At 35.5% G+C, this 23,418-nt stretch overlaps 1 protein-coding gene across 15 annotated transcripts in view; it reads left to right on the top strand.

The window, feature by feature from the left end:
• Clock (clock circadian regulator) overlaps positions 1-22,936 on the top strand; it is a 112,631-nt gene extending 89,695 nt beyond the window's left edge. For 14 of the 15 annotated variants that reach the window (XM_046464548.2, XM_046464262.2, XM_046464002.2 and 11 more), the window contains 7 exons: positions 528-628; positions 1,140-1,229; positions 7,153-7,305; positions 8,043-8,252; positions 8,959-9,164; positions 15,095-15,374; positions 17,568-22,936. In XM_046464548.2, coding sequence (XP_046320504.1) covers positions 528-628; positions 1,140-1,229; positions 7,153-7,305; positions 8,043-8,252; positions 8,959-9,164; positions 15,095-15,374; positions 17,568-17,747 — 1,220 coding nt within the window. In that variant the 3' untranslated portion in view covers positions 17,748-22,936. The remainder of the gene's footprint in view (positions 1-527; positions 629-1,139; positions 1,230-7,152; positions 7,306-8,042; positions 8,253-8,958; positions 9,165-15,094; positions 15,375-17,567) is intronic. The other variant, XM_058585954.1, reaches the window with a different exon arrangement.
• The last annotated feature ends 482 nt before the right edge of the window (positions 22,937-23,418 follow it).

Here is a 23,418-nt window from a genome sequence, read left to right as displayed (position 1 = left end):
ACCATTTTGTGTCAGGAACTTTTGAGCTTCACAGATGTTTATCCACAGGGAGTCCTGGAATCAGTCCCTTTTCAGGGAATGACTAGTAACTATTTTTAGATTGAAATTTTTTCAATTTCATGGTTTTTTTTTTTTTTTTTTTTATCTTTAAAGAAGATAGAAGCAGAGGATAGGAAAGGCAGCAGAATACAACAGACACTAGTATGGCAACATGTAAATCAGTGGATGTGTAACTGATATGATTCTGCAATCTGTATACGGGGTAAAAATGGGAGTTCATAACCCACTTGAATCAAAGTGTGAAATATGATATGTCAAGAACTATGTAATGTTTTGAACAACCAACAATAAAAAATTAAAAAAGAAAAAAGAAGATAGAAGCAATTTAAATGAATGGACTTTACTTTTATTGATTTAGAAAACCAAGTAAAAACAGTTTTTATTCACTGAAGTACATTTTGAGATTGATCTTTGAAAACTGTATTTTTAAATATTAATGCTATTCTGCTTTTATTGACTAACTTCAGCAACACCAACAAAGATCCCAACAGATACTAGCACTCCTCCCAGACAACATTTACCAGCTCATGAAAAGATGGCTCAAAGAAGGTCATCATTTAGTAGCCAGGTAAGCTCTATAGTTAATATACTTTTGAATAAAGATTAATTAAAAGGGAAAGTTATCTAAATGTTCAGAAAAAGTAGTTGGTATATGACACTCAAGATTTTTCTTTAATTTTTGAAGTGGTTACCATACATATAAGTCATTTTTGTTATTTTTCAGGTAAAATGTTAGGGGTTTTTTTTTTGTTTGTTTGTTTTCTGTTTTTTCCCAGTTGTGAACAGCTGATAATTGAGAACAATTTTATATCTACATTCAGATACCAATCACCTATTGTTAAGTCCAGCCAACTTCTGAGACCTCATGCATGGTACTATGGCAGTACCTTGGAAGATACAAAATAAATAGGGAAAAGGCTTTTCCAGTGTAGAGAGGGAGACATACCTGTACTCAATTTACAAAAATATGAGGCATATTGTAAGTTCAGTGATCAGTATATCGTGTGTATATTTCTGGTGGAAGTACTCATATTTGATAATGAGTGTCACTTCAGTGATATTTTTTATTTTGCTTCTAGTCCATAAATTCCCAGTCTGTTGGTCCATCATTAACACAGCCAGTGATGTCGCAAGCTGCAAATTTACCAATTCCACAAGGCATGTCCCAGGTATTTTTTGTTTGTTTTAGTTGAGTATTTACAAATGATAAATTGGTTTTAGGTAAATATGATTAAGTTTATAAATAGTTTTACATATTTTTAAAATAAATAAAATATAACTATTATGTGTGTGTATATATATACATATCTATGTAAGTACACATGCATATTTATTTATTTACACTTATAGGTGCAATGAATCTTAACTAGGGGCATTTAGAGTGTCTGAGGACATTTTTGTTTGATACAATGATTATGGAGTACCACAAGCCCTTAGTAGACATGGGCCAGAGGTGTCAGGTGTCTTTTGAGATGCATGGCAGTCTTGTACAACAAAGAAGTGTACTATTTAATATACCAAAACACCACTTCCTCTGTTGAAAAATACTAAAGACATGAAGTTATTAAAGGTGAAGTGTAACAGTTCATTTTGTTCTTCCTATGGATGTTGGAAGAATTGAGTAACTTTATTCATATTTTAGTTTTTGTGTTCAAATATAGGATATTTATTGATTTCCTGGGTGTAACAAGAATTGTAGGTGTTGACAATATTTATATTAGCTTTACTAAAAGGCTATTGCATCTAAAGCAAAAAAAGTTAATTATGATACTATTATATAGTCTCTGTACATCATATAGACCCTTAATGCAGCCTGAAGAAGTGAAGAAAAACTTTCTAGGAGAATTGTTGTCTGGCCCACAACCCAAAAAAGATCTATAAATAAGCAAGACAAGGGTGATTCCAAAAGTGATGCTGTTACTTTTGATTGTAACATTTTAACTTGTGATTTATAATTTGTTCAGTGCCTCAGATATGTTAAGAATACTACTTAATAGTAATAAACATAAAATCTTAAGACTTGTTTGTCATTAAATAATTTTATAATTCTGATTTCTAATAATATGTTATCATATAAGGACTTTATAACATCACTGTTTTGTTAGGTATTACAATTTAGTCCTCCAATCCTATTTGCCAGAAGCTATTCTAGTACCTGGAGACTAAGTAGTACAATATTGAAGGACGAATAGATAGCAGAAGAAATCAAGGGTGAAATGAAAAAATACATAGAGGTAAATGAGAATAGTGATATAGTATATCAAAATCTCTGGGACATTATGAAGGCAGTTCTACGAGGAAAGTTCATAGCATTGAGCTCATTCATTAAAGAATAGAAAGATACCAAATAAATAACATAACATTACATCTAAGGTCTTAGAAAAAAGAACAAATCAACACCAAAATCAGTAGAAGACAGGAAATAATTAACATCAGAGCTGAAATCAATGAAAGTGAAATTTTAAAAATCAACAAAACAAAAAGTTGGTTCTTTGAAAAAAAATAAACTTAGTCAAACTAACAAAAGAAAGAGGGGAAAACTCATTATTAAAATTTGTGATGAAAAAGGAAATATCACCACAAACACTACAAAAATATAAAGGATAACAGATACTGTTTTGAAAATTTATACTCCAGTTAATTAGAAAATCTTGAAGACATCGACAGATATTTAGAGACATATGACCTACCCATATCAAACCAGGAGTACATAGAAACTTTTAAACTTTAAGTAATGGAATTGAAAACACCATGAAAAGCCTACCAGCAAAGAGAAGCCCAGGACTGGATGGATTCTCAGCCAAGTTCTGCCAAACCTTGAAAGAAGAACCAACACCAGTGTTCTTCAAATTATTCCATGAAATAGAAAAGGAGGGAACCCTTCCAAACTCATTCTGTTCCTGATATCAAAACCAGACAATGTCACATCAAGGAAAGAAAACTTCAGACCTATATGCCTGATGAACATAGATGCAAAAATTCTTATAAAATACTGGTGAATCTCATTTAAAAAACACATTAAAAAGATAATAGTGCACCAGGATCGAGTAGTCATCCCAGGAATACAAGGTTGGTTCAACATACAGAAATTAATAAATGTAATTCACCACATAAAGAGACTTAAAGACAAGAATCACAGAAGAAGCATTTGACACAGCATCCATTCATGTTCATTACTCTAGAAAAATTAGGAATAGTAGGAACATTAACATTATAAAAGCTATATTTCTAAACCCAAGGCCAACATCATTCTAAATGGAGAAACACTGAAAGCATTCCCTCTAATAACTGGAACAAGACAGATATGCCCTCTTTCACTACTTTTATTTAGCATAGTCCTGAAAACTCTAGCCAGAACAATCAGGCAAAAGAATGAAATTAAAGGGATATGAATAGGAAAAGAAGAGCTTAAATTATCCCTGTTTGCTGGCAACATGATCCTATATTTAGTACCCAAAAAACTCCACCAGAAAAGTTCTAGAACTCAAAATGAATTCAGCAAAGTAGCAGTATACAGAATTAACACCCATAAATCGTTCCTATACACCAATGATAATCAGCTAAAAGAGAAAATAGGAAAACTACCCCTTTCACAAGCCTAAAAAAAAAAAAATACTAGGGAACCAGACTAACAAAAGAGGTGAAAGACCTCTACAATGAAAACTACAGAACTAAAGAAATTAAAGAAGACCTTAGAAAGAGGGAAAGATCTCCTGTGTTCTTAGAATTAACATTGTCAAAATGGCCATACGACCAAAAGTGCCATACAGATTTAATGCAATGCCTATTAAAATTCCAATGATATTCTTCATAGAACGAGAAAAAGCAGTCACGAAATTCATTTGGAAAAATAAGAAGCTCAGAATAGCTAAAGCAGTCATACCAGACCTTAAATTATACCATAGAGCTACAGTAACAAAAACAGCATAGTATTGGCACCAAAAGAGGTGTGAAGACCAATGGAATAGAATAGAAGACAGAGAAACAAACCCACATAAATATAGTTATCTCATACTAGACAAAACTACCACCAAAACACACACACACACACACACACACACACAGGAGTAAAGAGAGTCTCTTCAACAAATGGTGCTAGGAAACTGGAAATCCATATATAATAGAAGGAAATTTAACCCCTCTAATCCTGCACTCAACTCAAAGTGGATCAAAGACCTCGATATTAGACCAGAAACCTTGCATCTTCTAGAAGAAAGTATAGGCCCAGCACTCCAACATTGTCAGCTTAGGAACTAACTTCCCCATTCAATATCTCTAACTACTGGGGAAATGCAAATTAAAACTACACTGAGGTTTCACCTCACTCCAGCCAGAATGGCAGTTATTAAGAATTCAAGTAACAATAAATGTGGGGGAAAGGGTAACTGATATATTGCTGCTGGGACTGCAAATTAGAGTAACCACTCTGTAAAGTAGTGTATGGAGATTCCTCAAAAAATTAGGAATGAAACCACCGTTTGACCCAGCTCTCCCAATCCTCGGTATATATCCAAAGAATTTGAAATCAGCATACTACAGTGATGCAGCTGCATGAATATTTATAGCACCTCAGTTCACAATAGCTAAGCTATGGAACCAACCTAGGTGCCCTTCAGTAGATGAATGGATAAAGAAAATGTGGTATCTATACAAAATGGAATATTTCCCAGCCATAAAGAAGAGTGACTTTATGACATTAGCCAACCAGTGGATGGAACTGGAGACTGTCAGCTAAATGAAATTAGCCAGTCCCCTCAAAACCAAAGGTTGAATGTTCTCTCTGATGTGTGGATGCTAGCCCACAAGAGGGGTGAGGCAGGTAGAATAGAAATTCAGTAGATTAGACAAAGAGGCATGAAGGGAAAGGAGGGAAGATAGGAATAGGAAAGACAGTGGAATGAATCTGATATAACTTTCCTGTCTACATATATGAATTTACCACAGTGAATCCTAACACTGTGTACATTCACAAGACTGAGATCCTAATTAAATAAGGTATATTCCATGTTTGTATGAATGTATCAGAATAGATTATACTGTCATGTATAACTAAAAAGAACAAATAAAAATTTAAAAAATACTATTTGTCTTCAAGTACTAACAGACTAGCATTCTACCTAGTGAGCTATATCCACAGCCCAAGCATTTCATAACATAGGGATATTTTTATGCAATAAGTAATGTACTATGTCAAACATACTAGTAAGCATTCAAATTTCACATTTCACTCACTAATAAAGCTCCAATACTTTGTCTTTTTGTTCTATAATTTTATTTCCTGTTATCCTTTGTTTTATGTTTGTTTCTATTTTCTTTTATGTACTTAATAGAAGTCCATTAAATGGTGACAACATAATGTTCACCTACAGGTTCAAATAACATTAGTTAAAATATGTTCGATAACATAAGTACAACATATTTTGACTAATATAAAAAAGACATGAAGCAGTTGTGGTACTAAATTTGTAATATTTTCTCAAACCTAGTAGAATCTAATGTATATATAATATGGTCTGTTTTTTGTCATCTTCAGAAGTCAAGTTTGTATACTTTGGAAAGTAGTCTTCGGTATCCTTAATACAAACTTTTGAAGATAGGATAAAAAAGCATGGGGTGTAAACCATACAGTTCACTGTAGGAGAATATTTTAAAATAGATTTTCAGTAACTTGAAGTTTTTTTCTGCCCTTATACTATATAATGTACTGAATATTCATGGAAATAATCAAATGAGACTATGTTGACTTAAGAGGTGAATTATCAAATGTGGCTAAATTACAAGCAGTAGAAAACAGGCACTGTTTATTACTTAAGTGTAAATCATAGAGAAAAAAGATTGAAAGCCCTGGAAGTAGAGTAACTTTGTTTTCCTACATAATACATGCATTTATTCATAATTGCTTAAAAGTCTGCTTTAAACTTGTCTGATGACAGTATCAGTTGAAAACATGAGTGAAAATAGTAATGTTAGTTATCTATCAGATTTTTGTCACTCTAGGTATCTCTACTGATAATGCAAGTAAAAGGACATTGTAGGAATGACAGAATTTGATATGAATGAATTCTAGGTATAGGCTCCATTTCCACATGGTGAAGAATAGACACAACATAAAAAGTAATTTGTTCTAGTAAGTAGCTGAGCCACCATTTGAACTCCGGTCTTCTAACTCCAGGTATACTTGTAAACATTCAAGATCCACTCAGAAGTCAAAAGCAAACCAGAAATTCGAGCAGGGATAATATTTTTTAAAAGTATTAACTAGTAACTAAGAAAATCTGAAGAATACAGGAATAGGAGATGTAGACAGCAGCCACTAACTAGATGTCAGGGAAAGCACCCAAGGAAGACAGACTTGAAGGATTCCCACTAATTGACCAAACATCTCTTCCCCTATGCCAGGCTGAGAGTCATATCTCATTTTGGGGAGGCATGGCTATAGCCACTGGGTGACGGAAAAGTTCAAATAGCTGCACAAAGGAGGTCTGGAGAGCAGGAAGTCACCTGCTGTGGGAAACTTACAGCCCACTAAGGTATCATTGAGACTTGCTGAGGTGCTGTTGAGACCCCAGCCCCACAAAAAGAAAACAAAATCAAGGTGAATAGTTGTCAGGCTATCCACGCAGAAACACTCTACAGCTCTTGAACTCTTCCTTCACAAGTCCGTGTCCACTTAATTATAAATGGGGGGTCACTATAAAAGGCCCCTGCTTGTGGGCCTCTAGGACCTCCATCAGAAGCCCTCCTGGAGGCAGAGGACCGTGATTTTACCCTACAGGTGCCAGCCTTCCACTGGCACCACTGATACATGAACACAAAGGAAAAGCACCAGAAGCAGGAAAATAAGCACCTTTGTTTGCATTGCCCTCTAGGACCATCTGCTGACATGGCTAATTTGTACATGCCAGCAAAGGAGAAAGTCCTAGGTCCCATGTCACAAAGCAAAGATGGCAGATTAGAAGTTGAGAGGCAATACATGATAACTGACATAACATTCCTAATTCATGGTATACTGCTTATGTTTCACATTGCACAATTAAAAGAAGCAAGTATTTCTAAAATATTTTATACTTTTTTCCACACGTGGTACTTCAGTTTCAGTTTTCAGCGCAGCTAGGAGCCATGCAGCATCTGAAAGACCAGTTGGAGCAACGGACACGGATGATAGAGGCAAATATTCATCGGCAACAAGAAGAACTAAGAAAAATTCAAGAACAACTTCAAATGGTCCATGGTCAAGGGCTGCAGGCAAGTTAATGTTTTTTGTTTTTTTTTCAGTGCAAAGAAAGTGTGCCATTCACATTTTGTTTTGCTAGGAAACTGGCTTTTCTTAATGAAAAGAAGATGCATTTCCCAGATTCCATTCCGTAAATACCCATTAATTACATGATCAATATGATTATATTTACTTTCTCCAAAGATATTCATTCCTAAGGATATTTCCACCAGCATTCTTGTTTTTCCAGATTACTGAAATCCAAATTTTAGTATTTACATCCTTAATAGAAAAGTTACATTTTTTTAAAAAAGCTTTAAGGTGCAGAATTTGTAAGTAATAGTAAATACCAATAGGTATGTTTCATATTTGTCTTACTCGTCCAAGCAACAGGACTATTCTAGGTGACTAGAACTTTGGTAAAGGAAAACTTTAAATGAATTATTTCTGCCTAATTTCATAAATTTTAAATGATGGATGATACAAAGCCACCAGTCCACAGACCTTTGAGTGGCACTGAGTTACACTACAATTGGAAACACGATAGGTTAGGATGACTGGAATTATGAATGTGAAATTTCACATTTTATTCAGTAATTATTTTTGATCAATCAAAATGATTTATGATGTTGTTATTTATTGTCTTTTAAACTTGGTTTGAAACTTTGTTTGCTATCATTTGTCTTTAATTCCCAGCACCATCACTGCCCCCCCCCACACCAAAAAAAGAAAAAAAAGCTCATTTAAAGGTAATCTTTTATTTTCACAGATGTTTTTGCAGCAGTCAAACCCTGGGTTGAACTTTGGTTCTGTTCAGCTTACTTCTGGAAATTCATCTAACATCCAGCAACTCACACCTGTGAATATGCAAGGCCAGGTTGTTTCTACTAACCAAATTCAAAGTGGAATGAATACTGGACATATTGGTACAAGTCCGCACATGATACAACAACAGACTTTACAGAGTACATCTACTCAGGTAATGTCAAGTACAATGGGAAATGGAATGTTGAGTAATTGAAGTATGAACTAATGTTAAAACGAAAATAAAGTCCTATCTTACGCCGTCTTTTAAAATGTAATAGTAATTAGAACACAAAATACTGAGATGATCACTAAAATATTTTGTACAACATTATGTTCATGTTAAATATTTTCTCTATTTTGACATTTTAAAAATTTTATGATCTTTTTAAGTATCTAGCCTAATTATACAATTTTCTTATAACTTACAGGCTACTACCATATGTTAAAATTTTGCGAAGGAGATTGATCAGGAAACATGTTCTCATATCTCACATGTACATAATAGACTGTTGAGATCAGTGGTGGTTTAACTAACATTCCATAAAATTCTGGTATCTAGTGTATATTTGTGACTATAGATGAAAAATATAAAATGAAAAATGAATAAATATACCTAACCATCAGTCACTCATTCATGTATGTTTTCTGTCATCACTGTTAGGATCACACTCCTTTTAAAGTTATAGCTTACCTTCTAACAGGGAAGTCAAGACTAATTCATTGTTACTACCAGTCATTCCTTTGTAATTAGATCTCTTTCAGAGTAATATGTCCTGCCACACACTGTTAGGTTAGTTGTTAAAACAGTGACTAGTAGAAGCATACTTCCCAAATAACTTTGCTCAGTTAATCTTTCTGTAAAACCTTCTCTTTTCTAGCAGAATCAACAAAGTGTACTGAGTGGGCACAGTCAGCAAACGTCTCTTCCCAGTCAGACGCAGAGCACTCTTACAGCCCCACTGTATAATACTATGGTGATTTCTCAGCCTGCAGCTGGAAGCATGGTCCAGATTCCATCCAGTATGCCACAGAACAGTACCCAGAGTGCTGCAGTAACTACATTCACTCAGGACAGACAGATAAGGTAGTTGTCATACCTCATTTGTTATTTTCAGAGTTGTAAATTGATTAATTTAAAGCAGTGATTTGGGACTAAGGACATAGCTCAGTGGTAGAGTGCTTGCCTAATATGCACAAGGCCCTGGGTTCAATCCTAGCACTATAAAACACAAAACAAAAATATCTGATAAGTTGATTTTTTTAAAACATGATTTTAGTTTGTTGCTCATTGAAGCCATGGTTCTTAAATTTGAAATTAAAAAGATACATCCATTGTTTAAAGATTTTATAATAGAAGAGTACCAAATTTTGTTTGTTCTCTAAACATGAGTTACTAACCCAGGCATTATGCTGCTCACCTATAATCCCAGCGGCTCCAGAGGCTGAGGCAGGAGGATTGCAAGTTCAAAGCCAGCTTTAGCAACTTAGCAAGGCCTTAAGTAACTCAGTGAGACCCTGTACAAAAAAGTTCTGGGGATGTGGCTCAGTGGTTAAGTGCCCCTGGGTTCAATCCCCAATACCCCCCCCCCAAAAAAAAAAGAGTTACCACATATTACAGAATCCAAATTCTGCAGCTCATTGTTGTACAAGGGCTATGTGATACTAATCTTTAAGATATAGATGTTAGAGAGTTTTCATGTAGTAACAGTGGTTAGGGTAGCTTCTCAAAGTCTTTAAGTGCTCAAAATATATTATTTCTTTTTTTTTAATGTATGTTCAGATCTTCTTTCCCAAGAAAAAGTGAATTTTTAATAATTTAGTCAAGGGCCTGTCACTGGTTAAGTCAGTGAGGAGGCTTTGGACCTGGGTGTCTGGTTTCAAAGTTCCATTGCATAAACATATATACTACAGGAAGTTTTTGTGTGCTGTTCTAGACAAACAATAGTCTATGACTTATTTTAGTGAGAAGTTCAAATAGCTGGCTTAGCATTTCTTTGAAAAATCTGTTTCTGTTTTTATACTGGGAAGCTATCTTTTTAAATAAAAACTATAGGGTCTTTGCAATTTTAAATGCTTTTATTTTTTTGTCTCAAATGTTCTTCTTTTATATACAGTTTTCTGTATTATTAAGCACAGTTTTATTAAAATCATGTTAATAGTTTTCATAGGAAAGAAGCTGCAAGATTACTACTAGACAATGAAAAACAGAGAACTTATTACTTCTCTTTGAAGCTTATTTCCCTCAACTTAAAAAAAAGTTTCAACTTTTAGCTCTCACATCCTGAAGAGGAAGTCTTATAAATGTGCTCCAATGAAATTCAGAGAACTTATTTTTGTTTAGGTTGCTGGGGATTCAGCCCAGAGCCTTGCACATGCTAAGCATGTACTTTACTATGAGGTACACCTATAGTCAGAGGACTAATTTTAAAGCCTGAGTGGAAAGACATTAAATTTGAATGCTGACATACATTTTAGAGGATGCAGTTTAGCAACTCTTTGTACATACATATCTGTTTCTTGAGGAGAGGAAAACATTTCAGCAGACATATGAAGCCTACCATATTTGTATATGGCGTAGTCCTGTCCCTTGAGGAAAGACCAGAGTAGTAAAAGTAATAGAAAGGAAGATACCATCTCACTCCAATAAGAATGGCAGCCATTATGAAGTCAAACAACAATAAGTGCTGGCGAGGATGCAGGGAAAAAGGTACACTCATACATTGCTGGTGGCACTGCAAATTGGTGCAGCCAATTTGGAAAGCAGTATGGAGATTCCTTGGAAAGCTGGGAATGGAACCACCATTTGACCCAGCTATTCCCCTTCTCAGACTATACCCAAAAGACCTAAAAAGAGCATACTACAGGGACACAGCCACATCAATGTTTATAGCAGCACAATTCACAATAGCTAGAATGTGGAACCAACCTAGATGCCCTTCAATAGATGAATGGATTTAAAAAATGTGGCATTTATACACAATGGAATATTACTCAGCACTAAAAAATAACAAGATCATGGCATTTGCAGGCAAATGGATGGCGTTAGAGCAGATTATGCTAAGTGAAGTTAACCAATCCCTAAAAAACAAATGCCGAATGTCTTCTCTGATATAAGGGGGGTGACTCAAAATGGGATAGGGAGGAAGAGCATGAGAAGAAGACTACCACTAAATAGGGAAGAGAGATGGGAGGGAAAAAGAGGGAGAAGGGGAGTTGCATGGAAGATGGAAGGAGAACCTCATTGTTATACAGAATACATATATGATGTTGTAATGAGAAAAAGAAAAAAAAAGTGTGTCACATTAGATTGGATAGAGAGAAAGGATGGGAGAGGAGGGGGAGTAGTAGGGGGGATAGGAAGGGCAGCAGAATAGAATAGACAATATGATTGATGTATGTACATTCCGTATATGTATTACATGTCAAAATACATTCTGCTGTCATGTATGACTAAAAAAAATTTTTTAAAAAGTAATAGGGAAACAAGTCATATTATTTGGTGTAATGAATACTTAGTAGGCTTTTGGAAGGGAAGAAGTGAGCAGTTTTATGAATTGAGGCAGGCAGGTGAAGGGAGGAGTCGTCATGGAAAGCTTCACCACAGGAGATAATTGGCCTGCCTTAAAGAGCTTGGCCTTGAGTTTGCCTGTGGCAAGGAATTCAAGGAGGAATTCTAGGCAGAGGAAACAGTATATACAAAGCCACAGAGTGCGGTTGAGCATAAGTAGATTAAAGAATGTCTTGGGATGAGATAGATAAAGTATTATCTTTAAAAGTGACTCGTTGCAATTCAGGTATTAATTTTGTTTAAGATTACAGAGAAATTGGCACTTAGCTCTTCTGTGATTAAACATACTTTGTTCATGTTGTTTCTTTGAGCTTTCTTACACAGAATTTTTTAAAATTCTGTTTTGTTTCTTTGTTGTTTTTTGTTTGTTGCATTCAAGTGTTTGGCCCTGATGTATATAAAATACAGTATTTTATTTACAAGATCTGGCATGGACACAAACTAAATTTATTTTAGGGGATAGGGTTTTAGCTCAGAGGTATAATGTTTGCCTAGCATGCACAACACCCTAGGTTTGATTTCTGGCACCATAAAACAAATAAGTAAATAAATAAAAGTAAATTTATTTTGTCTGTGAATATATAAATAAAGTACCTGTGTACTAAGCTTAATATTTGTACCTACTTTAAATAGTTTATAATGTGGTTATGTCATGCTGTATCTACAGTATGGTTTTATCTGTTTCCTTGCTGTAGTTGTCAATGTTAGAAACAAACTTCTTCTCAGAAAGAAATGGAAAAAGTTTTGCTCCCCAAAGAGGCATTATTTTTTGTCTTTGTTAAGAAAATAGAAGAAGGAGCTGGGCATAGTGTCACACACCTATAATCCCAGCATCCCAGAAGGTTGAGGCAAGAGAATCACAGGTTTGAGAATGGCCTGGGCCACTTAGCAAGAACCCATCTCAAAAAACAAAACAAGGAACTGGGTGTTGTAGTGCATGTCTATAAACCCAGTGACTTGGAAGGCTGAGGCAGGAGAATTGCAAGTTCAAGGACAGCTTCAGCAAGTTAGTGAGGCTCTAATAAGCAACTTGATAAGGCCGTGTCTCAAATAAAAATTAAAAAGGGCTGGGGACACTGAGTGCAGTGGCCCATGCCTATAATCCCAGCAGCTCAGGAGGCTGAGGCAGGAAGATTGTGAGATCAAAGCTGCCCTCAACAACAGTGAGGTGCTAAGCAACTCAGTGAGACCCTATCTCTAAATTTTAAAAAAGGGGCCGGGCTAGGAATGTGGCTCAATGGTTAAGTGCCTCTGGATTACAACTCGAGTGTAGTCCCCCCCCCCCCCAAAAAAAAAAAGGTCTGGAGATACAGCTTAGTGGTAAAGTGTACCTGGGTTCAATCTTTATTACCAAAACAAAAAAAAAATCTAACACAGTGGGCGCCATAATATGACAAGTTTATAAACTACAAGTACTTTATTCATTTGTTTTGATTTGTGTTGTTTTAAATATTTATTTTTTAGTTGTAGTTATTTTATTTATATGTGGTGCTGAGAATCGAACCCAGGGCCCCGCATGTGCCAGGCAAGTGCTCTATCGCTGAGCCACAACCCCAGCCCTTGATTTATGTTTTTTAAGTTACCACCTTTAAATGTACATTTCTTACATAAATATAAAGTTTTTAAAAATTACCATATGGTAGCTTTAAGTTTGTTCCTGAACTATGTGCCACTTTATCTGACTCCTAAATACCTAGCCACTTTATGAAAAGAAAAAGTTCATTTTTTTTTCCAGTTTAAAAATTTTTTAACTGTGGTAAAATATACATAAAAAAATTTACCATAGTAACCATTTTAAAGTATGTGGTTGAATGGCCATTGAGTATATTCACACAGTTGTTGTCACTCTACCCTCAACCATCTGTCCCCAGAACTGTTTTCATTTTTCCAAACTGAGTCTTCATTCTTCATAACCATTAAACAACTTCCTAGCTTGCCCAACCTTGCCTCTTATCTATGGCAACCACCATTCTACTTTCTATCTGTATGAATTTGACTACTTTGAGTATTTCATGTAAGTCAAAATACAGCATTTATCCTTTTGTTATTGGCTTATTTCACTTAGCCTAATGTTCTCAGGGTTCATCCATGTTGTAGCATGTGTCAGAATATTCTTCCTTTCTAAGGTGAAATAATATCCCATTGTATTATATACTGTATTTTGTTTATTGATTTCACCTGCCAGTGGACACTTGAGTGGCTTCCACCTTTTGTTAAGTATGACTATGCTGCTATGAACATGGGTATAAGAGTATCTGAGTCCCTCCTTTTATTTCTTTTGGATGCCCAGGAGTAGAATTGCTTCATATGGTAATTCTATTTAATTTTTGTAGGAATTGCCATATGGTCTTTCATTTTACAATACTACCAGCAGTACACAGAGGTTCCAGTTTCTCTACATCTTTGCCAACAGTGGTTATTTTTGTTGGATTTTTCTGTAATAGCTATCCTGATGGGTGTAAGGTGGCTGCTGCTTCTTGTTTTGATTTGCATTTCCTTAATGATGTTGAACAACTTTTCATGTGTTTATTGGCCATTTATATCTCTTTTTTGGAGAAATACCTATTCAAGTTATACCTGTGTCCATTTTTTAAATGGGTTGATTGTTGTTTAGTTGTTATCGTTCTTCATATGTTCTGGTTATTATAATAACCAGATAAATCAGATACACGATTTGCAAGCATTTCTTCCCATTATTGAGTTGCCTCATGCTGTCAGTTTTGCCCTTGGATGCATAAAATAATTTTGTGTAGTCCAGTTTATCTGTGTGTGTGTGTGTGTGAGAGAGAGAGAGAGAGAGAGAGAGAGAGAGAGAGAGAGAGAAAGAGAGACAGAGATAGAGAGATACTGAAGGTTGAACTGAGACCTTGTACTTGCTAGGCAATCACTCTACTACTGAACTACATCTCTAGCCCTTTTTATTTTGAGTCAGGGTCTCACTAAATTGCCCAGGCTGGCCTTGAATTTGAGATCATCATGCCTGGGCAGTCTATTTATCTTTTTTGTCACCTGTGCTTTTGGTGTTATCCAAGGAATCATTGCCAATTACAATGTCGCAAAACTTTTCCCATTTGCTTCTAAGAGTTTTATAGTTTTAGCTTTTATGTTTGGGTGTTTGCTTCCTTTTGAATTGATTTTTGCATATGATGTAAAACAAAAGAACTAATTAATCAAGAACTAATTAACTTCATTCTTTTGAATATGGATATTTTAGAAAGTTATTTTTTATTATATCTGTTTTTGTTGTCATATGTTGATTTTGCCACATACATTTATGTCTTGCTGAAATCCCAAAGAGAATTTTTAAAAACAAAAGCAAAATAGAAGCATATAGCTTTTATAAAAATAAATTGGCAGTATTAATATCTTAGATAAGGGTTCATCTCATTGCCTTTTTGTGATGTATACTTTGTACTTTTGACTTTACTTCTTTCTTTCCTCTACAGATTTTCTCAAGGTCAGCAGCTTGTGACCAAATTAGTGACTGCTCCTGTAGCTTGTGGGGCAGTCATGGTACCTAGTACTATGCTCATGGGTCAGGTGGTGACTGCCTATCCTACTTTTGCTGCACAACAGCAGCAGGCACAGACACTGTCAGTAACGCAGCAGCAGCAGCAGCAGCAGCAACAGCAACAGCAGCAGCAGACTTCCCAGGAACAGCAGCTTCCTCCAGTTCAGCAACCATCTCAGGCTCAACTGACTCAAACACCACAGCAGTTTTTACAGGTAACTCTTCCTACAAGAAGCCACCTTAAACCTATTTATAATAGAATTAGGTGCTAAATTAAAGGTTTGTAAATTATCTCAAAAACTCATAAAAGTTTATGTACAATTTAAATCTCTACGAAGATAGAAAGCTTGTCCTGGGTAGCCATTGTTTTCCTTCTCTTCATTGAAAGACTTTTAGCCCTGCCATTGGTATACCAAGTGATCTGAGCTGCAGGGTAGAATAAGTAATTTTGGGCCTATATGAGGGTACTTTTGTAAAGCCTATTTTCCTCTCTGGTACTACAGTTTCTGGAAGTCAAGCAGAGACTCCTTTCTCTGTCTGTTTCCTTTCTCAATACCCAACAAATTCTGTCCTGCATAAGCAGGGGTATAAAAGGGATTTCTGTATCAGCCTACATATTATCTTAAATTATTTTGTTGGAATAAAGTTTATTGGAATTTTTCTGTTATAAATAATGTCAGAGGAGAAATAGTGGCGGTACACAGTATGTGTTATAGTTACAACTTGGATTCTAAAATCAGACTGTCCTGAGATTGCGTCACTGCTATACCACATATTGTGTGACCTTTGGCAAGTTAAACTGACCAAGCCTCACTTATTGTCTGGATGTGATAATAGTTCACAGATATTTAAAAAGTATAAATAGCTGATTGTAGTATAATGCACCTAACTAGCTGTCATGTATAACCACTATGTTGACAAATGTAATAAGTACTCAGATTAACCAAAAAACAGATATGTGGGTAAATTATATAGGATCTCCTTATCCAAAGGTTACAGCATAAGTTACCTATGGCAGGGTTGTCAGCAAAGAAATAAACAGAAACAGTCTCTGGATCTCAGTACCCTCACTTGGAAGTCCAGCTCTTTCCCTTCCCTTTTACCTTGAGCACGTTTGTATGTAGATTAGCCTTGATTTGTACTGGAGACCACCTCATCTGGAACAGGCACTTGTCATCAGTTTCACAGTTATACAACTAGAATATTCAAAAGTATACTATATATTAAAAAGTAAATACAGCTTTAATTTATCACTGTTTGTATCCTAGTCCAGATATAAAGCTTGTTTTGATGATGTGGAAGACAAAAACAGATTAGTTGCCAAAATACATCTGGTAGTCATACAGTCTCTTAGACCTTAAGTCTGTACTGTAGCCATTAATAAATGGCTTTGCTATTAATATAAAGTAATAAGAATTTAAAACAAGTCCTAAACTATTATCTAAGGGAAATATATCCAATGATAATTAAGCAGAAACTTATATAAAAAAAGAGGATTTGCCTTAAGATCTCAGTCTATCAAGGAAGAAAGACCTCTAAAAGAATTAACCTTCTCTTTCTTGATTCTCCCAAAAAAGGCACCTAAAGATATCCATAAAAAAGATGAGTGATGCCCTTCATAAATATACTTACTTGTGTATAATAAATGTACAGTTTGCTTTTTAAAATTGTTTATCTGTCCCAAAATGTACTTAAGTTGTAATCCTGTAAGACTCCTACATATCCTGAATTCATCTCACACAGAGTTTTGCTAGTAACAGAGAGAAAGAAAACTCTAAAGGTCCTTACCAAAAGCTTAATGGTCTTTCAGGTTTAAGAGAGAGAGAGAGAGAGAGAGACTCCTTCATACACACTCACAAACATCACCCACAACAACTCCATTTTAAAATTAAGAATCTTGCAGCAAATGTATTGTCTTTGGGAAGGACTTTAAAATCTTAACTTTCTTTTAGCTAGTTTCATATATATCCTGGAGTTACATTTATAAATAATATGCCAGAAGTAAAAACTTGGTAAAAGAAATTGAGGTGCATAGAATTGAGACTTGCATCAGGTCAGGTAACTTGTAAATGGCAGAGCAAAACCCAAATGCGGGGCTTCTGACTACAGATCCTGGGCCTTTTTTGGTTTGAGCTGTTTTTGTTGTAACATCCTAAGAATGTGTGGTTTCTCTCAAGACATTAGTTGCTTTCTATACCATGAAATCGCCAGTCCAGATTCCTTCGAAAAGTGAAATTTTTGTTATATTTTCAGAAAGGAAAAGCTTCTTAAGCATGCAAAAATATGATTTTAATCTTAGAGAGCAAAAATGTCCCTTGGATAGTGCACAACTTTAGCAAATCTTATGTGCACAGTATAATGGAGAGGGTAAAATAATGTTGGGTAATACATTGATTTTTCCTTTTTAGACTTCTAGGTTGCTCCATGGGAATCCTTCAACTCAGCTCATCCTCTCTGCTGCGTTTCCACTACAACAGAGCACCTTCTCTCAGTCACATCACCAGCAACACCAGTCTCAGCAACAGCAGCAACTTAGTCGGCACAGGACTGACAGTTTGACTGATCCTTCTAAGGTTCAATCACAGTAGCACAAGTACTTCCTCCAGCGCCAAAGGAGGAAGGTGGTGGTCCATAAACGTTGCTCAGATGACCTGAGGTTAGGAGGAAAAGTTCCAGCAGTTTCATGAGATACAGTATTGAGTGTTCTAGTTCCTGGAATTAGTTGGTAGGGAAAATGTGCCTAGTGCTATAGATGTACGTTAAAACCAGCCAGCAGAAGATGATCATAGGGACATAGCCAATTCTGACAGTGTTTCAGTTGCCCAGATATTTTTTGATGGAAAAAGAGTATATTGCCAAATGTTAAGAAGCTCAGCTATAAAATGACCTCCAGTGAATCAGAAAGGCACTAACAATGTTAGTCACTTCTAGTGGTCTGTGCCTGCTATCAAGTGTTACAGAGGACACACCACTGCCATGTCAGGGGTTTGCTTACAATGATGCCATGAAGATAATCTAGTAGTCAATAGCCCCCACCTTAAGCCCCTCTCCCTTTTCAGATAATGATGGAACAGTAATTTCAGAATGTTGTGTGGGTTTAAATTTTTTGTGTACAGATACTGTAAAAATATGTATATGTCTGGATGAAGGAGAGAAAGCAAAACACTGTGTAAGCTGCATGAAAGCATTCTCTCTTCCATATGAGTACATTTCATTAGATTCCGACACCATGTACAAACTGATACATCAGTCTCTGTTTTTCCTTTTGTTTACAACATAATAGTGTTCTATTCACTTTTCCAGGGCACAAGTCTTTTTGTTCATACTTTGGCTGTGATGTCACAGTTTGTTCAGTGAGGTATGATGTGCTGCTGGGAATGGATTTTTTTTCAGGTTAAATTATTGATACAACAAGACTTTCAAGTTATTCAGAAATATCCCTCATTTCATTATTTTTGTTTGAAAATAGGATTTGCACTGCTTTATTTTAGATGGTTGGGAGTTTGATCACATATTTTGATATATTTCATTGTTGCAAATATTTATGTAAATGGTTTTCAACAAGCCTGAAAGTAATTTCAAGAATGTTTCAGTTATAGGAATAAAATTTGCACACAAACATTATAGGCACTTTTTAACATTCCCAATGGTGGGAATTTTAACTTTTAGGATTTGTTGGAATCTTTTTATTATCCTTCACAATTTCAATGCTTCTTTTAGTCAGCAATGATTCAGGGTTATTTGAGGGGGGGGGAACCCATAGTGCCTTGATTTTAATTCAGGTGATAACTCACCATCTTGAACTTATTGTCTGGTTTCAGTAGCAGTTTTTGAAACCTTAGTACATTTTTAACAGCATGTGGGTGTCAGTGTCATTATTCTCCTAAGTTCCTATGAAGACTGCTGTGAGTCTCTTGGACTGGGGTACAAATAATTTAGAAATAAAAAAGATGACAACCTAACACTACACACTTTAAAGGTTCCCAAATTTGTTTCCTAAATTAAACAGTCGCTGGGCGTGGTGGTGCATGCCTGTAATCCCAGCGGCTAGGGAGGCTGAGACAGGAGGATTGCGAGTTGAAAGCCGGCCTCAGCAATGGCAAGGCACTAAGTAATTGAGTGAGACCCTGTCTCTAATTAAAATATGTAATAAGGCTGGAGATGTGGCTCAGTGGTTGAGCACCCCTGAGTTAAAACCCAGGTACCCCTCCTCCAAAAGAAAAGACCCCCCAAAAAAACCCAACAAAACAAAAAACCCTAAACAGTCATTTAAGAATTACCAGTAAATATTGGCTCAATATAATATTGATATTTTTACCCAAAAAGGGCAAGTATTGGCTTTGTATTTCACTACATTGGGATATTGTAACTCACATGCTTTGTAAACATGAACTAAGATTTCATCTGGCAATATCATGTTCTAAAGGTAATAAATTTCAACACAAGTTACATATATTAAAAATAGTAATTTTTTAGATTTTATGGTACTAATACTGAAATTTACAACTATAGAACAAAAGATTAGTGGAAATTTCTTATTATAATACAAAAAATTATTACTAAAAAAGGGGAGGACAAATGTAATAAATCAAAATTGACCTTAAAAGAAAATGTAACAGAATTGAAGTTGTTAAACAGAAATGGTTTTGTGCAATGAAAATCACCTACTGCAGAAGTACTAGATAAAAGGCTCAGGGGAATGCCAAGTCAGTTCTCTGTCCTTACCTTTGCTATCATCCTTGAGGGACAAATTGTTTTTCTGTAACAAAAACAGAACCATAACTGTCTATAATTAAATTAGAAAATTAATACTGTAAAAGAAAACAACCAAAGAAAATGGTACTTACCCTTCTGCAAAAGAAGTGTGACTAGATACCAGTTAGTAATTAACATATCATGGAGTTCTAGCTAAATGATCATCCAGAAGAGATTCCTGACATTCCCATGAATGTCAAGATTGGTTGTCAGAATGTGTGTACCTGAGCATATGTGCACATGGCAAAATCAGTGTTGTAAAATATGGCAATAGCATTGCTTTTCTCCCCTTCCAAATTGCCTTTCTTGACCTTATGCCATTCCGAATAAATCTTGAGTTGTGCCTCATTTATTTATTGGCAATACCTAGTGATAAGGACTTAGCTAACAAAAGATATGAACTATTGAGTTAAGGCTTGCCCTCTAAGTACCATACTTAAAAGAAAGATTATGAACTGTGAATACTATGTACTCAACAGAAGCAAAACAGGCCACAAAGTAAATCTGCAGATTATTTGTTTAACTCACATTCTTCAACTCTTAACTCCTTTAAATATTTTCCATCTTAACTGAATATTTGGGGAAGGAAAAAATTTATGTCACAATTCCTGTTGTTCTTCATGATTCATCTTTTTCCTGCTTGAAATTTACAGTTGCTAAATTTAAAGAAGCAGCCATGCTTTTTTTCCTTTGCGGTCAGTATGGAGTATTATGTTGGAAAAACTGTTCAGCACAAGCTGCCCCTTCTTTACTTTGGTTTCCTTGTGCTTCTCCTAAATTTGAGTTGCAAGGCTAGTCCCTGTCCCCTTCCTTCCCTGTGAGACTTAAGCATTGAGAGGGAGATTCAGCAGTTGTCTGTTCTGTATTCCATTTTCATAGCCAAAGTTGTTAATTCAAATCCCAAACCTAAGTCATGAAAAGATACCAAATGGAACCCTTTTCAGCTTCCCTCTGCTTTACTCTCACAGGGATTCAGTTTTTCTTAAAAACATTTTATTCTGGGTGGCACTTTTTAGATAAGAAACTGTGGAGGTAAAGGAAAGATGCCAGCCCCCCTGCAGTTATCTTTCTGTGGACTGCTGGGGCACAGTGTGAGCCAGTATTGCCTCGCAAATACAAATGAGAACTGCAGGGATTAATAAAGTTGCTGCTGAGAGTGATGTCACACCAGAACCTAGACACTTGAAAAGTACTTGTTTTTGTTTTGAGTAAAATATGGGCAGAAAAAGTAAATGTGGTGAATGGGGTGGAAGGGGCGGTGTAGTGTGAAAGTAAATACTACAGTTCAGTTTTCCGAACTACATCCTAAATTCAGGGGGTAATTTTAGAGTGATGTGCTCTGCTTTGTCACTTAGATGTGGCTTAGGAATGTACTAGTAATAAAAGGATGCCAGTGATCTTGACTAGTTTGTTAGAGAATATTTAGTGCAGAATAGTGAGTGTGTTTGAATTCTTCAGATGTGCTGTAGTTGTTGGTTGTTGCCTTAAAGCAGTCTCTTGAAGTTAGGAGCACTGAAGCAGTCCAGCTCTGTAAAGGGCATTGTGTTGAAGGGAGATATGAACCCTTGTTCGAAGCCTTAGAAAAGGACCCTGAAAATAGCCTAAAAAGGTAGAAATTCTTTTCAACTGGACATTATTCTTTATGTTTGAAAATGTTTCCACTACACTGAGGCAAACTTTTAAGTGGACTACAGATAGAAAATTTAACTTTAGTTTTTCTACTTTTTTCTATTTCTTTGGTGATTGAAGATTTGTTTGAACATTTGTGTAAAGCTCATTCAAGTCTACAACCTTTCCTATATCTGTGGCCCTGTTCTTAGTCCCACGGGAGTCCACATTGGAAAGTATAAACACTGGATATTAATATTGCTGAGTGCATCTAGCCAGGAGAAAGCTGATTGGAACTTTTCAGTGGTGGAGAAAACACAGCACAAAGGCACTTGCCATTTTAATAGTGATTTGGAGAGAGAGATCTTTTTAAGTTTGTCTGAATTGGGTGAGCATTCTTCTAAAAGGAGCTTCTGAAGTCATTGCAAAGGAAAAGAGTCGACTATTTTTATAGCATATTTAATATATTTGTATATAACTATGAGTATAGTAGAAACCCTCCACATGCTTCCCACTTTTCTAATTTCCTCCCCTTTTTGCCATAGCCCTAGTATAGCCTCGTCCGCATGGGTAATGTGCCTATTGTCAGCCTACCAAAAGATAGTGCTGCTGCTTTTTGAGACAGGTGAGAAGACCAGACTCTCATGCCTGGGGATCCTTTATGGGAGGAATAGCACACACTTAACATACTGCAGTCTAAAAGCATCATTTTGAAATGTAACAAGCACTTTATTGCAATTATTCATTTTGATAAAGTTTATCTTAGGCATTAACCATTTCTAAAGGATCCCCAAATCATCACTTAGGTGAAATAATAAAATGACACATTTCTGAGAAATGTTTAGATCCAGTGAACCGTAGTAGGTTTATGGGAGTGATCTCAAGATAGCCAAATGAACTCTTGACTTTTGTTTTGAATGTGGTGGAATTAAGAGACTGTAGATGCCTAGTTCCATTTAAACACTATTGTAAACCTATCTTGCCTATTGTGTGGACACCAAAAGAGACCAATGAGCCTGTTTATTTTCAGAGGTCTAGGAAAATTGCATCCATGTGAGTAGATGTACTGAACTAATCTAAAAGTGATTGGTAGTGATATTTTAGAATACAGTAATTTCAAGAATTATTCTGAGTGTTTTAAATGTGCCCTGAAATGTTGGCATGTCATTTCAGCGTTTCCATTTGAATTCTCTTGTAATATTTTTGCACAAAAATAACTGAGAAAAAGACTACTTTGGTTGAAGAAAAAGAAAAGTATAATTTGGTCTTATTTTAATGTCTCCTGTGGAAGCACTGGGGATAAATTTTGTTGGTATAGTTATTAATTCAGGATATTTAAAACAGTGTTGAACAGCTCACAAGAAATTAAGCAAACTTGGATATTTAAAAATTAAAATACTTTCTTTCCATGTGACTGTTTTGCATAGTTTTTTTTTCCCCCCACACTGTCATAACACTACATTCCTTGTTTTTCTTAAATAATACTTTGCAGGTTTTGATATTTTGTACAATGCCTGGGTTATTCCTAGGGAATGATCTTTAGCATAATAGGATATAGTTTCTAAGGAGACTATTAAGTAAAATTCCATCTCCACCACCAGCAAACACTGAGGTGCTGCATTAAATGACAATCAAAATAGTAAGTATTTAGAAAGTGGTTGAAAGAAGCAATTGCTTTGAAAGCAGTTCTCTGGGTTTCTTGAGTAAAAATCAGCTAAATATAGTTATTTATATTTTTAGGTATCTTTGCATTCTGTTTTCTCATCTGTGATTTAAGTGTCATGTATCTAATTTGTGGTTGGTTGTTTTGCATCATCTTGTACTTGGAGAACTGGCTTTTATTTGGGGCTGTTGCTAGCTCGCTTGATGACTCCATGAACAATCCAAATCTGTTTC

The sequence above is a fragment of the Marmota monax genome, unplaced genomic scaffold (genome assembly GCF_021218885.2).
Source record: "Marmota monax isolate L192 unplaced genomic scaffold, Marmota_monax_Labrador192_F-V1.1 WCK01_AAM20220418_F8-fsc00025, whole genome shotgun sequence".
In the NCBI taxonomy this organism is placed as follows: domain Eukaryota; kingdom Metazoa; phylum Chordata; class Mammalia; order Rodentia; family Sciuridae; genus Marmota; species Marmota monax.
This window is presented reverse-complemented; position numbering and strand designations above follow the sequence as displayed.